General features: G+C 31.9%; 1 protein-coding gene across 3 annotated transcripts; it reads left to right on the plus strand.

Moving 5' to 3' along the window:
• Positions 1–293: 293 nt before the first annotated feature.
• Positions 294–11849, plus strand: LOC126828597 (HMG box-containing protein 1). Of its 3 annotated transcripts, none has more exons than XM_050558464.2 (13): positions 294–321; positions 4624–4832; positions 5554–5660; positions 5956–6124; positions 6252–6320; positions 6740–6867; positions 7058–7181; positions 7350–7492; positions 7968–8103; positions 8387–8450; positions 8926–9080; positions 9258–9422; positions 9825–11849. In XM_050558464.2, exons 1-12 carry the CDS (start codon positions 307–309, stop codon positions 9391–9393), a joined length of 1455 nt encoding a protein of 484 aa, XP_050414421.1. In that variant the 5' UTR covers positions 294–306; the 3' UTR covers positions 9394–9422; positions 9825–11849. The 3 variants fall into 3 exon arrangements, with proteins under 3 accessions (XP_050414421.1, XP_050414420.1, XP_050414422.1); XM_050558463.2 differs by lacking the exon at positions 294–321 and adding an exon at positions 518–647; XM_050558465.2 differs by lacking the exons at positions 294–321; positions 6740–6867; positions 7058–7181; positions 7350–7492; positions 7968–8103 and adding an exon at positions 518–647.
• The last annotated feature ends 3360 nt before the right edge of the window (positions 11850–15209 follow it).

A 15209-nucleotide genomic window follows, 5' to 3' on the forward strand; every position in this document is an offset into this window, starting at 1 on the left:
AACAAATGTTATTCAGTATATTAAATGAGTAAAGTGTTACCTGTATAAGTAAATATTTAAATTATATGTTATAATACCTGAATAATATTAGATCACTAGCGCGCGACAGAGAGTGTGCGCTCTGACGTATGTGAGAAATTAAAAAAAGTTAGCGGGTACCTTGAAAATATAAAGCTCACTTGTTTGTTGATATTAATATACCCGGTAAAATATAAGCCAACCAGAAAACGATTTGACAAAACTCACGATACTTGTCAACCAATCATTTTTCATGTTTTGGTTTTGCCCCCAACTGGCCTCAATAGGATGGCGTCTAAAAGCGTGAGTAACCTCAATATTTTACTATAGCAATTTTAATCCTTTTAAACTCTTTCAAACTTTTCCATTTTATTTAGACTATGTTTAATTTGTTCACCGATGCATAGTTTCCAGTTGTCATGGATGTCCACACAAATTTTATCTCAAAATTGCAACGGTTTCTACCGCGTAAACGGATGAAAAAGCCCGGCTGGATATACGCATTTTAAAATTTTTACTATAACGCTACTATCGTCAGCTGGTTATAGTATTGAAGACCGCTTAAAAGTTTGTAAAGAAGAGTACGTTATGTTGTAAACATGTTATGCGAATGTCCAAACAATGCAGGGGTAAGTTTCTGATCTTTTAAGAACAAAAGTTCAATAATTAATTAAGTAATAGAGGAGTCGAGCGAAATAACACGAAGACAAACAAGGTTAAGATTTAAATATCCCCATGGCCTATATAGATATATCTATATTGTACACGTATTATGGATATATTCAATTGTTTATTTGCGGTTTCACAGCTGAGCGAATTGAACCGTTTCCCAAGATACGTACTTCCATTTTTCTTAATCTTTTTGGGGAATACAAATTATTGAGCTATGTTCGATTTATTTTTTTAAAAAATGGAAATGATTTTGATGGGAATATTAATATATCATTAATTTTTTAAGTTCCGACACCTGCATATTAGCGACTAAATTTTAAACGAATAAACACTGGTATTATTGCCATAACTAGGATTTAGGCAACTGAAATATGGAATATCTACAAATTATTCTATAAACTTTTACTGCAGATCTTCCTATGCATTATTGTTCTATTCACGCGTGTCAAATCGACCCGTTTTATTTATAATAGTGACATCATCTATATATGTCATATAATGACTCAAATTACAAATGAGGGAAGACGAAATCCGTCGACACATCTTAAAATACAATGTACTCAAATATATATAAAAAGAACGAACCACATTTATGATAACTATTAATACCAACGAATTTCCGATTCGAATCGAAGTTTATCAGAAGTCAAATATTTTATTTTGTAAATCGGCCATGTTGACCTGCTTTCATACATAACTAAAACATTAATAAGCAGATTAATAACGTTATCTGATTTATTTTAATAATCTGATTTATTTTAATAATAACACATTTTAACAATAACACATTTTAATAAAAGCACATTTTAATAATAACACATTTGGTTCGCAATGAAAGTCAATTAAAGAAGATTTTATTTACATGATTTCTCCAAGAATATTATCTAAATTTCACAAAGTTCATATATATATATATATATATATATCCCAATGTATAATTTTATAGGCTGTATAATATTGATATTGTCAGGGTTAATTTATTTTTCGGGTCTAAAATTCCATTTCCAAAAATGGCGGTAGATTATATAATATACTTTAAGCCAAACTATATATTATTCTCTATATCAAATATACTTTTAAACAACATTATTCTAGTTTCTTTTGTTTAGTCTTTTCTTTGATTTGTAAAAAGTGAATCTGATAATATCAAGGGTATACGATTTAATTTACTGAGGACATACTCTGCAGTATTTGAACCTATGGTAGCCAGGTGGCTCACCATTGTCTGATATATCAATATTATTATTTCTTCAAGAAGTAAGAGGCCATGGCAGTAGTTTTTTTTATAAATTAGTATTCAAAAGTTAGCCAAAATAAGCATATGCGATTTGACCTAAACAAATTAGGTCAAACGAAGCTTATGACACTGAAAATTATCAGCCAGTTTTAGTATATTCAATGAATTTCGTGCCTTGGTTCATTGTGGACATCAGTTTTTGAAATCGTCCTAATTGATGACCGTGGAAGTGTCTTATAAAAAGGATTTTATTATTTAAATATACTCTATGCAAGCAAGAGCTAAATCCACCTATTGTCTTTCTTTGGGACTGAAATGTTATATAAACAATTAATTAGACCTTTATTAACATTAAAAGACCTTATTAATAAACTATCAATGCCATTTTATGTGTCGGATTTTCACTGGATTTGAATCCGAATTGCTGCTCAACGCTCATCGATGATTTAATCCCAAAATCGAGACTATATATTCTTTACCGATGATCAAGGCTAGGCCTAAAATTCAAACGCTAATATCTCGGTTCAGAGAGGAGAAATTTGACTGAAATCTTCAGCATATTCTAATTACATTAGTTATTATAGCGAGAACTGCCAGCTCTGTATCTAATCTTCCATAATGCCCCTTTAACACAAGAAAACAACAGCAAACAAATAGGAAATTATTCAACCAAAGGTTATGGAGGTATATGCTAAGGAATAAAGGATCGAGGATGGGCTTTTAAATATGACGAAGACACAGAGACTATTGTTTCATGATGTCCTCTTTTTTCTGGGATTGCGTTATAATGGTTATTCCCGGTTCACCGATCTATGTAGGACTGTTATGTCAAGGAAGCCTTTAAAGCAAAACCTTACAGCTATTTTCGTCAAAAAATATATATTCAGACTTTTGTGCGTATACCAATGTACTTTTTATATATTTTATATTGCTTTTATAGATATGTGTATAATTTTATACGTATTGTTGTTGTCCCTGTCCGCCCGGACGGCCGTCCGTCAGTTCACATACCGGACCCTAACTTCCTGAACTATGGCCCCTGATTGTACGAAAAATCGCGTTTTTATACGCCCACATTGAAATGTGGTCGTATATTGTCGTCGCCTCGTCCGCCCGTCCGTCCGATGGACTTTAAATTTATACACAGTGTTTAAGGTCATGAGACAAAGATGCCTGTTGATTTTCACCGATTTCCAGAGTTATTGCCCTTGATCACCTTTAAAAACCTTATGGACGCTCTAGAGTCTAAAGTCAATATCCGATTGACTTTAAATTGACTTTTACCGACTTCCGATAATTACTGCCAGAGTTATGATCCTTGATCACTTTGAAAAATCTGTGAACGCTCTAGAGGCTAAAGTTAATATCCGATTGACTTTAAATTTATACAGTGTTTAAGGTCATAGACGAAGAATCCTGTATTTCAACTATTTCGATAATTATTTTATATTTATAGACCGTGTTTACGCCTATATATAATTGTTTCGGTTGACTTTAGGTTGACACACATGTCTTGAGAAAAACAAATATATTGATTTTCAATGATTTTTGATAACTTGGGCAGCTAAATCCATGAAATTAAATGTTTTGTATACTTAATGTTAGTTACCATGGCATGTCCCAAACGAATTCTAATGATTTTTTTAATAATTACTTAATGAGTTGTTACTCTTAATCAGATTTTAGTGTATTGTAAATGTTTCATTGCCGACAAACGTAAAAATATGCGACAGCTCTTGATGACTACCCAGACAATTTATCTGCTGTGGGTGTGTGTTTCGTTGCCTGGCAACCGATTTCTTTAGCTTGTGGTCACTCTAGAGGTCACAATTTTTATCCGATTTTGAAAACCGTTCAAATTTATCACCGCTACACCCTAATGAAGGTTGAGTTCGAATTTAGTGCAAAACTATGTAATAGCAAGGCAGTGGACCCTCTAGAGTCACAATTGTTATCCGATTTTGATGAAACTTAAGATATATATTTATATCCCAAAGATCTCAGTTCCTTTGGATATTCGCGCACATCGGACAGTAACTTCCTGGATTATGACCCCTGATTGTACAAGCTTATGATCCCTTTTGATGTCACAATTTTTAATCCAATTTTAAAAACCGTTTAAATATATTAGCTTGTTCCCTGTCCATCTCTTGCAAAATTTGGGCGTATCTTGCATGACAATTACCGCTTGTTTAAAAATTTGTGTAAGCTGATGATGCCGTTTAAAATTTTCATTAATTGTGGATGATGATTTCCACAGTCATGGCTACATTAATCCATACACCTTTTTAAGTTGTCTATCTCATAGAAACGAAGACACCTATTAATATTCAAACTTTTTCAATAATCAATTCTAGAGTTAAGACCTCTTAATCTTACTTTATAGGCTACAATGAATAACTATCTTCCTGAAATTTACATTGGTTGTCAATTCCTTTGAAATGAAGAACCCTGTTGACTTTCTGCGATTTTCGATACTAGCTTCCCGAGTTAGGACTATTTCCCCTTGTTTAGCTCACTTAGGTTCGTTGCAACCCATGTTTATTCAACTCTGAGTTAATCTGAGTAAAGGGTGGGGGGGTATTGTTTCCTGTCGAGCTTCTAAATTTACCGAACAACCCTAATTAGAAGAACATGAACATTTTAATGGTTACCTCTAAACATAAGTAGAAAATCAGCTCTAAATTTGATTACAGTTAGCAGGAAAGAGGCGCCATGTTGAAACAGAACGAATGAGAGAATTTAGAGCAGTTGGTGAAGAAACAAGAATCCGGAGAAGAAAATGTCCACACGAAGGTTGTAACAAATGGTTTACCAGTAACCCAGGATTAAAATACCACGTGAATACACATTCCCCTACAAAATCATCTTATAAATGTCAAAATTGTTTCCGATCGTTTATAAGGTAGGACAAAAAATCTCCAAAACCTGGATAGTTCTTACTAAACGCCGTCATTTATATGCCCCAAATATATTTATATCAAGATTCACTATACACAAAAATTTATTGTGTATCTATTAATTAGTTAAGGATACATTATTCAAAAGCTAAATTTGCCTATTGTAGGTCTTTCTTTAGGCCTTAAATGTAAATTATTTATTGAGACATTTATTAAAATGACAAGACCATAATCAACTCTCGATGTCAAGATTTTATTTTAACTAGATTAGAACGGTTCGGCCATTTAATGATTTAATTTAAAAACAGAGGTCCGAGGTTAAGACTCGAATATACCAGTACCGTGGTTACGATAATAAACAATCAATGCATACATCTTGTCAAATCTACTTTGATAACATGGTTCAGAATAAAGTAACTAATATAGCAAGAACGGTCAGTTCTTTATCTAAATCTTACATAATGTATATGTAAAGATGCATTATTACTTTAAAGCAAGAAAATAAATTTAATTAAATTAATATAATATATTCAAAATAACTTTAGATTAGACTAATTATCACAAATCCAAGTACTCGGATCACTGTTGGCAATAAATTGTTCTTGTAACAATTTTGTCTGATAGATGAATATAATAATATAGTATTTATACTATGAAATATAACTGACCACTGGTTCCAGTTTAAAAGAAACTTATGTTAAATTACTTCAATATTTTAAATTGCAGTTTTAATGGTTTAAAATATCACAAAAAGTCTATATGCAAAAGACAATCAATATCTCCAAAACACAACCCAGATCCAGAACCAACGGTCAAGAAAAAAACAGGACCTGGTAATCATTTCTATATACTAATATTTTTTTTTTCATTGGCGAAATTAAAATGATTTTTCTAAAGCTAATATATGGTGACAATGTTTCCAAGGGTATCACTTTTGCCCAGTTTTCCCACGAAGAGTAATGCCAGTTAATAGAATTGGACCCAGTACCAACCCCTATAAAACACCATAAATGACGAACATATTACCTTCAAACGGTATATTAGTTTATATTACAATTTTACAATTATTAAAAATCCGTAGTCGTTATTACACAACAGTAAAGCTGGATTAATATTTTATTTATTTAGAACCTGCAAGACCAAAACGATCTCCACCCCAAAGACCTGAGGTGAAACCAAATCGTCCAATTTGTCGTTTTGATGATGACAATAGATTAAGGGATCTAGCTATTATAGCAACTGGCCCACAGAGTCCATTACTACAGAAAACATCTGTGACAGCTGCACTAAATACAGGGTAAGTAGACATTATCTGTATGCATTAATCTGTCTAGATACTTTCCAATTCGGCACATGAATTTCTACTTGACCAGTTTTGTATAATTGTGCTTCTTATTGTACCTCATAGACTTTTATAATTTCAGAAGTGAGAATGTAAAGCGAGCCTTAGATCTGAGTTGCAAACCCAAGAAATTACCCGAAGCTACAACAAGGTATTTAAAGTTTTTTTTGTTGTCTTTTTAAACAAGGAATGGTTGACTTATTTAAAAAAAAGATTTGATTCCACTTAAGTTACATTTGCTATATATTGTGATAAGGGAATTTCAAGCTTAGTAAAAACACTCCTTGTTTGATTTAGTGATAAACATCCATTGGGTATCAAGTCATGTGTACTTTTATATAACATAAAAGGTGAGTAATTATTATATACATGTAGATTATATTATATATTGCCTGGCCCTTAATAAAAAAAACAGGCTTTATTGTTGTAAGTGGAATTCTTTCTTTAAATATCGTATGTATATATCCATGTTTTTCAATTTAGATATGGACAACTTGGGGTTGTTAAAATAATATGAGAATGATTGTATAATTAACCACGGTGCCGGGTGTTCAAATTATTTTATTTCAGTCAAAGTGACGAAATCGTCCAGAAAGATATTAAACAAACATTTTTTCCTTCATCACCAACCATTGATTCTACTAGTGGTCATAGATTTCATTCCTGGCCTACAGCAGTGTGGCAATGTTTTCTAAAAGGTAAATACTATTAAAGGGCATCTATCAAGGCGCAAGTTTTTAAATAAACTGAAAATGATATCAGGTGTTCCAAAAAGAATAAATAGGTGTTACAAAAAACAAAACTCTACATGAAAAACTGTTGAAATTTATAATTACACGACTGACAATAGATATCAAATAAATTTATAATATCCATTTTTTTCAACAGGAACACTCCTTAATTTCTGCTCTGTTGACGCCAATTCAAGCAATACCTGGAACTTAGCTGAGGAATTGGCAGAGAAATATGAAATCGACAGAACAGCATCTAATATACATCAGCGTGATCTCAGGTAAAGGCAATGTCAATAAATTACCACTCTATTGCTCGTTGATCTGCATTGTTCATATCTTCTGTTAATCATTGAATACTTGACACATTATTGTATCATTTAATAAAACACTTTTATCACTTTTTATGATATAGACCTAATTTTAAATTACATGTCGTTTAATTATAGAAATAGAGACGTAGGCTTTAAAGTTCAAAATATTAAAATCTTCTCGAAAATAGTAACCCTATCCTTTCAACTAGATGACGATCGTAAGACTTTAGCCACAGCAAAATGTAAAATTGACCATCCATTCTTTGTCAAAGATAAAGGTAAGTATGACAGCCTGGTGAATTTCAATATTAAACCCTGTTGCTGCGTTATGATTAGTTTACAGTACAGTCACCATATCCTCATACATTATAGTGTTGAACGTTATTGGTTCGTTCGTGGTGCCAAAAGACAAAAACTCAAAGTATTCATTACTAATTTCATCGCTATATATTTATTCGTTAGACGACTTAAAACGTAAAGTATATACCTCATCCACGGATTAGGTGCATTTCTAATACCGTGGGGAACATACAATTTGGGTATAGTTCTGATGAGTAAAATAAAATATACAGGGGCAATAATAGATTAAATTGTTTTATACTTATAACAGTAGGTGCATTTCTAATACTGTGGGGAACATAGAATTTGGGTATAGTTCTGATAAGTAAAATAAAATATACAAGGGCAATAATAGATTAAATTGTTTTATACTTATAACAGTAATGTTGGATCTTTTTTCTTATGATTTTGCAGGTTGGTCTTCGTGTGATACCACACTTTCCAGTAATCATTATGGAATACCATGCCAAACCCTTGAAGTTAATGACCTTTGTTTACCACCCTCCCATCCAGATGCCACATTTTCTAAAGTTTATGATAAAACAACTAGGTGTGTTTCCTTTAAAACAAATGTTACTCGATGGATGGATGGTAGAGCAAAACAAAATATGTTTCAAGCATATTTTGATGTAAGCAAGTGGAATCAAATCTTTTGTTTTTGAAACACTAATTTTAAGAGTTAAGATTCTAACGCCTGGTCTACTCCTGTATACTAAGAGAAGTTGCTAATTGCGTTTTAACTTATTTCAGGAGGGGATTTAGCATGCATTTAAATGTGTTTCATTATATAATAACCGAGGTAAAACCAATAATCTAATATATTATTTATTTAGTTACAGTATGCCACTGTCTGCCACAGACTCCACAGCTGTTATAGCTTTAAGCAGTATGCAACAGGTAAGGTTTACTCGCGAGCAATGGGTGGGGTGGGGTGGACACTGTGTGTTTGTTTGCCACTTCAAAACACACTCGAATAGTTAAAATCAAATATATAAAATTAATCCAGAAATGGAGATAGTATTAAACCTATTTCCAGCCCTGAATACCAATGAGATCCGCCTGTCGTCAAATTCATAATAGATTGGCTTAAAAAAAAATGGCGTTAGAGATCACAATACAACTTTTGAAACAGTTTAGTTCCGCCTTGATTTCATTAATTTCCCCAATTTCCCCTTTTCTTTAAATCTTTAAAGGATATTTTGAATTCAAATGAGGTTAACGTGTAACTGTCTGCACCAACCGTACACACGCCATGTTATGTGTTATATGGTGGAAATGTACCACGACAACTGCCGGGGGATCATAAAACAATCAAAAGTAACTATATAACACATACATAAATCGTATTTGTGTCACAATTTCTTTTTATCAGAAAAAATACCAAGAACAAAAGTCTGGAAACTCTGCTCCAAATTCACCAAACTTACCCGATTCTCCAAAAGCTAAACGCCCAATGAATGGATTTATGTTATTTGCCAAAGAGAAGCGAGTTGAATACACACGGAAACATCCTGGAAAAGATAACAGGTATGCATCGCACTGGTTTGTAGTTGTCAGCTTATTGTCTATGACGAAAACTACAATTTAGAAATATTAAAACTACAATTTAGAAATATTAAAACTTCAATTTAGGAAATATTAAAACTGCCTTTTAAAATTATTAAAACTTAACTGAATGTGAAAATGAAAATGATTATATTTCAGAGCAATAAGTAAATTATTGGGTGAAGAATGGAAGGCATTGGATATAAAAGATAAGGAATATTATAAAGAGGAGGCAAAGCAACTCTCTAAACAACAAGTCAAGTTACATCCTGATTGTTGGAAAAGAAAACGCTAAATACCAGAAACAGCAAACAATAATCAAAGGTAAAACCTACCCTTTTTGAATTTTAACTGCCAGGGGCTATTTTATGTCTACTCTGACTTCTCGTTTTCGTCCTATCCGATCTGCTAGGGGTCTTTCCTTGTCCTAAGTCCTGACAAACTTAGTCGCCTCGACCAACTCCTGAACCTTCTGTTCAGTGAGTCAGTGTCTCAATGGACCACGTGGCTTCTCATTTTATTTTTGTCTATTGTATATCAAAAATATCCCCATTTTCTATCCAATTCATTGATTCTATCAAAGGTTTTATCAAACATTGTGATACTTTAGATCTATACATTATTTCTTTCTATCAAATATTTTGGTAGTTTTCTCGGAAAATTAAATCGTAGCATATATTTTTACATTTTTTCCAGAAAACTAATTGATATTTTTTTTTTTTTCAGAATTTTTTTTCAAGTGATCTCAAATCTTTACAAACTGCCAGATTACAACCCACAGGACAGAAGCCTGTTAAACTTAACATTCACTGCCATTTTATTATTATTGTTTATTTTTATTATTTATATTTTGGTATTTGACTTGGTCATCGTCATAACATGCATGTTTTATTAATGTTCAGTAGTCACCATAAGAATTGTTATATATACATTCAAATATTTAAAGATATATTATACCCTTGTTTTATTCAAATGATCAAACCCCATTTCTCTCTATCTATAACTTTTATACAGTGGCCCGCAGAGAGGGTGATGGCCCTGGGAAACCATATATCCAATGAAAGAGTGAAATTAAAATTAAGTTTTTATGAAATCTGAAATTACCACTACTTAATTTGAATTGAAAGTTTATTTCATTTGTATTTACATATATAAAATGTCTTCCTTTCTCACATTTCTGACTACTAGGCCCTATCCCTGAAAGGCATACAATAAAGGAGTTGGTCTGGGGAATAATAAAACCTCTGCAGGCCACTGGTTTTAAGAATGATATGTTATAAATAGTAACATGATTTCTTCTAGCTTTTTTGAATATTTTATATAGCCCGTATTGTTTTTAAAATATTTATAGAAATCATCTTAATTTGACCTTAAAAATCTAAAAAAAAAAAAAAAAAATCAAATTTGATTACTTTCTAGCTGGTCAATATTCTAGCAGAGACCCATTCTTTTTTCCAAAGGAAAAATACCAAAGTGCTATTATTGTTTTGAATATTATTTTGTTGAATTATTCATCAGTGCTCAAAAAAGGAGTAGAAATATTTTATAAAGGTTTAGGAGGAGAATAACATCTTATACACTAATATTTGTTGATATTATTTAATATTTATTTATGAATTGGATTGAGAATCTAAATATAAGAATATTTAATAAATTATTTAAATTAATTAAGTTATCTTTTAAAACTTCTATTACATAAATTCTGGTATATATTTCTTTAAAAGTAAATACAGTTGAATATCCCTTTATCAAAACATTTATTGTCAGTATTACCAAATATTTAGATTTTTTCATTAATACAACCAATTTACATATCTGTATCTCTACAGCATTTATAAGACTGCATGTATCTTGATATAAAGATAGATTGTTTATTTTACAAACTCTCATAGAAATTAGATGTAAATGTTCCGGAAGTCAAACATGTTATATGTAGAATACATAGTAAAAGAGGGGACTACTTCATGGGTTGGCCTATTTTGAATAATGCCAAATATTTTTGGTTTCTTTAAATTTGTTATAATTTGGTGTCGAGGAAAGCATTTATTTTGTGTAACATGTAAATCTACTATTACAAAGATTACAATTATTGCTGTTTATTTTTGATTGTTTGATTAGCATAATAGAAAATAATAGATATATCTTATTGTTATTAGTATATTATTACCTTCGGCCAAACCCATTTCATTTCCAGTTCTTCTGGGTGTTCCTGTCTTACTTAACCCAGTCGGAGCAGAACAGTAGGACGTTAAACCTCATTTCATTTCACTTCTTCTGGGTCTTAATAAATGAATAACGCACTCAATTCTTATGTGTGATGTGTTGTTACTATTTCCAATCATAAATATTTGGAACAAAAAGATTTTGGAAAGAGCCATAAGTACTTTTTGTTTTTAAGTCTGTATTGTTCATGTAGAAATTTGAGGAAGAATTTTCAGTAGGTGTTCACAAAGAACATAAATTTAAATGGGTGTGGCCTTCTTTCCATTTTAATTCAAAAACTTAGATTCATGGTAAGACTTATTATAAAGTATCTTCATATTATAGTTTTATAACTTGGGTCAAATGTAAAGTGTTATATATGGAAATACTGGGCATTGAAGCTTATTATGTGATGAATTCATATCATTGATATAATTTAATTCAAGAATCAAACATATATTAGTACTTATTTATTAGTTCCTTTCTGTCATTTTTCAATATCGACATTTTGTGGTCTAAGATCACTTTCAAATATATTTTAAGAATCTACTCTAATTTGTTATTTTCTATAGATCAATATTTAAATACACCCCCTGAAGATCTAACTTCTTCTTTGTCAGTTATAGTACCCTTTGGAATATGTCCTAAGCCATGTGACTGGTTAAAAACCGTTATTGCCAAAGGAAAAGCATCTCTTAACATTGGCCGCAGGCATGTCAAACAAAATTCATGTAGTGGTGGGGGTCTCTCAGCGTAGAAAAACAAGATGGGTTGTGGCATTCCTGTTGGCCAAATTGGACCATAAGGTCTGTCATTGAGTCAAGCGGCGTTTCGATTCCCTGCTTGTACGTGACAAGGTGTAGGGTCATCTGTCTAACTTTGTGGGTTTTCTCTGGGTTCCTCCCACTGCTAAAGACCCCTGTGTGGAGTGGATCTCTGCCAAATTGGAGGTAAGTGAAGGTCAAAATTTTTAAAGAAGTTGATAGAATTTACTATAGTGTAAATATTAACATAAAGGAAAGGAGTCTATGGCCTTTGGTCATACTTTGGTCATTTTCACACTTCAGACTAATATACTCTTGCTTTTTATGATGGCCATGATGCTAGGGTTGAGAATTCTGTCAGCACAGCTGCATGTCCATTTGCCCTTCATCAAATTTCAAATGTCAGAGTTTTTTTCAGCCCTACAATAACAAGTATCAAGAGGTGGAAACAACTGAAGCAATTCCACAGTCACTACCCCTGACAAAGGGGAACCAGGCTTGAAAAATCCTCAAAATTAACCCGACCCATGCTGAAATTTCAAGCATGGACTGCATAACTACCACAGCCCCCATGTTAACATTTAAAAAAAGAAACATAAGAACAGTGCAAGTATAATTAAACTGTTGCTGGTAAATACTTGTAACAATACATATGACAAATATTGATTGATTTTATGATACAATTTTACTATATATAACTATCACAGCTCTGATTATATTTAACATTGATAAAAACAACAATTTTTACATTTTATCAATATTGCCAATCTTCATAATAAGCCATACATTTACCCCCATAAATTTGATTTATTTATTCATTGTGTCATATCTATAACCCTATTTACATACCAATATACTCAGACTTGGGTTCAAATATAATCTATTCAATGAAAATTAATTTAATATTTTCATTACATCCCAATGATTTATTACTATACATTTAATAAATTACATTATAATTATTCATTGAAATGTAATCAATTACACTTGATGATTACTTGATAACCTTTTAACAACATTTCACCTCCACGTAATTTTACGCAATCAATTAGTGTTTACAATCAATTAGTGTTTAAGTACAGATTACATTTCATTACATACAAAATAGGAATCGCTAGCCAACGGTTACCCCAGGTCTGACTATACCTAATCAGTACATATACCAATAAACTGAACCATAATCCAAAGCATTTATAAAATATACCAGTTATTAGACTGTTACACCAAGAGTGATATATGACCAAATTTCATATCTAAAGATTCATCTAAAATACATAGATTATGTTTCAACCAAAATATCCCCACAAATTTTTGACAAAAGATTTTATTCATGTTAAAATATTACCCCTGATAACCCATGGATATATACCAATACTACTGCAGTATATATTGGCATTGTACAATGAATCATACCTAAGGTGTAAGCCATATATGCTAATAAGTGCTAAATTAAATGGATAAACCCCCACTGAATAAAGACAAAACCATATCAACAACATGTTTCATTAAGGAAACAAAAGCCAAAATAACTTTTAATAGAAAAACATGATACAAGCCATACCTATGGTTGTAAGTCATAAAGATGAAGATTTACATTATCATGCAAATAGCAAAGTAATAGATATGTTTGAACGGCTATTGTTTGTTGTTGTCAGTCTGGTATTGGCAAGCCTGGAAATAAAGCGACTGCCACAGACGTTGTCAGGCACAATTAAAGCTTTGTCAGGCACAGTTCCTCTGGAGCCTGTCACTTTGTGTGGCACAGATTTTTTAAAATTTTAATTGATATTCATAATACATGTCTAACTCAAAGCTCAAAATGTCAGGTTCATTAGTGTTTGAAATTTTGTCAGGTGCAACTAAATTCTTTATTTCCAAGCCTGGGTATCATCATCAATTTTAAAAGTTAAAACTTGAATCTCATCTGGATAATTAATTATGAATGATCTCTAAACAAATTGATATCTCAAAACCCTGATCTGTAAATAATCAGTGACTATAACAACTTCTTCAGCATTAAAACGCTTTATAAATGACGATATTATTATTATTATTATTATTAAAATGTTACACTGATATATAAAGTTTAACATTTCTCTTGACTAGTAATCAACTCAATTGACAATTAACATGATCTACACAAATAATAGTTATAAATAAGTTATAATACGCGTATTCAATAAAGCAATGAGAAAGCGATACTGGTGGTTTAAATAATCCAGAAAAAAAACCCTTCCAGACAGAAATATCACTATACAGAATGATTTGCACTACCCATGACACAAATAACAAACCAGCGGCTGCCAGGCAGAATACGCCCACATTTTCGAGAGATGGATAGAGAACAAGCTAAAAAGAAAGTGATTTTTCCTACAATCAAGGGCCATAATTCAGGAAATTATAATTCGATATGCGCAAATATCGAACGGAACCGAAATCTTTGGGTTATAAACTTACATTTCAAGTTTCAACAAAATCGGATAAAAATTGTGACCTCTATAGGGTCCACAACCTTGATATACCATATTTTTAAGCTATTTGAGAACAAGGGGCGGCCATTTTGTCTGTCAGTTTTCGGCCGATTTTCAAGAAATTTGAAGTTAGCCGTCCTTAGGGTGTAACGGTGATATAATAATACGTTTTTTTAAATCGGATAAAAATTATGACCTTTATAGGGTCCACAAGCTAAAAACGTGATTTTTCGTACAATCAGGGGCCATAATTCAGGAAGTTACGGTCCGATTTGCGCGAATATCGAAAGGAACCAAGATCTTTGGGTTATAAACTTACATTTCAAGTTTCAAACAAAATCGGATAAAAATTGTGACCTCTACAGTGTTCACAAGCCAAAAACGTGATTTTTCGTACAATCAGGGGCCATAATCCATGAAGTTAAGGTCCGATAGATGCCAATATCGAAAGGAACCGAGATCTTAGGGTGATAAATCTTTATTTCAAGTTTCATTGAAATTGGATAAAAATTGTGACCTGTAGACTGTTCACAAACAATTGTGGACAGACGGACGGACGGGTGCGACGACAATATACGTCCACATGAAAATGTGGGCGTATAAAAAGTTGAAAGAAAACATATCCGCTCATGGCAACGCAGTTTCTTAATCTAACCACAGTCAAGTAAAATGAT

Source organism: Patella vulgata, chromosome 7 (assembly GCF_932274485.2).
Source record: "Patella vulgata chromosome 7, xgPatVulg1.2, whole genome shotgun sequence".
NCBI lineage: Eukaryota > Metazoa > Mollusca > Gastropoda > Patellidae > Patella > Patella vulgata.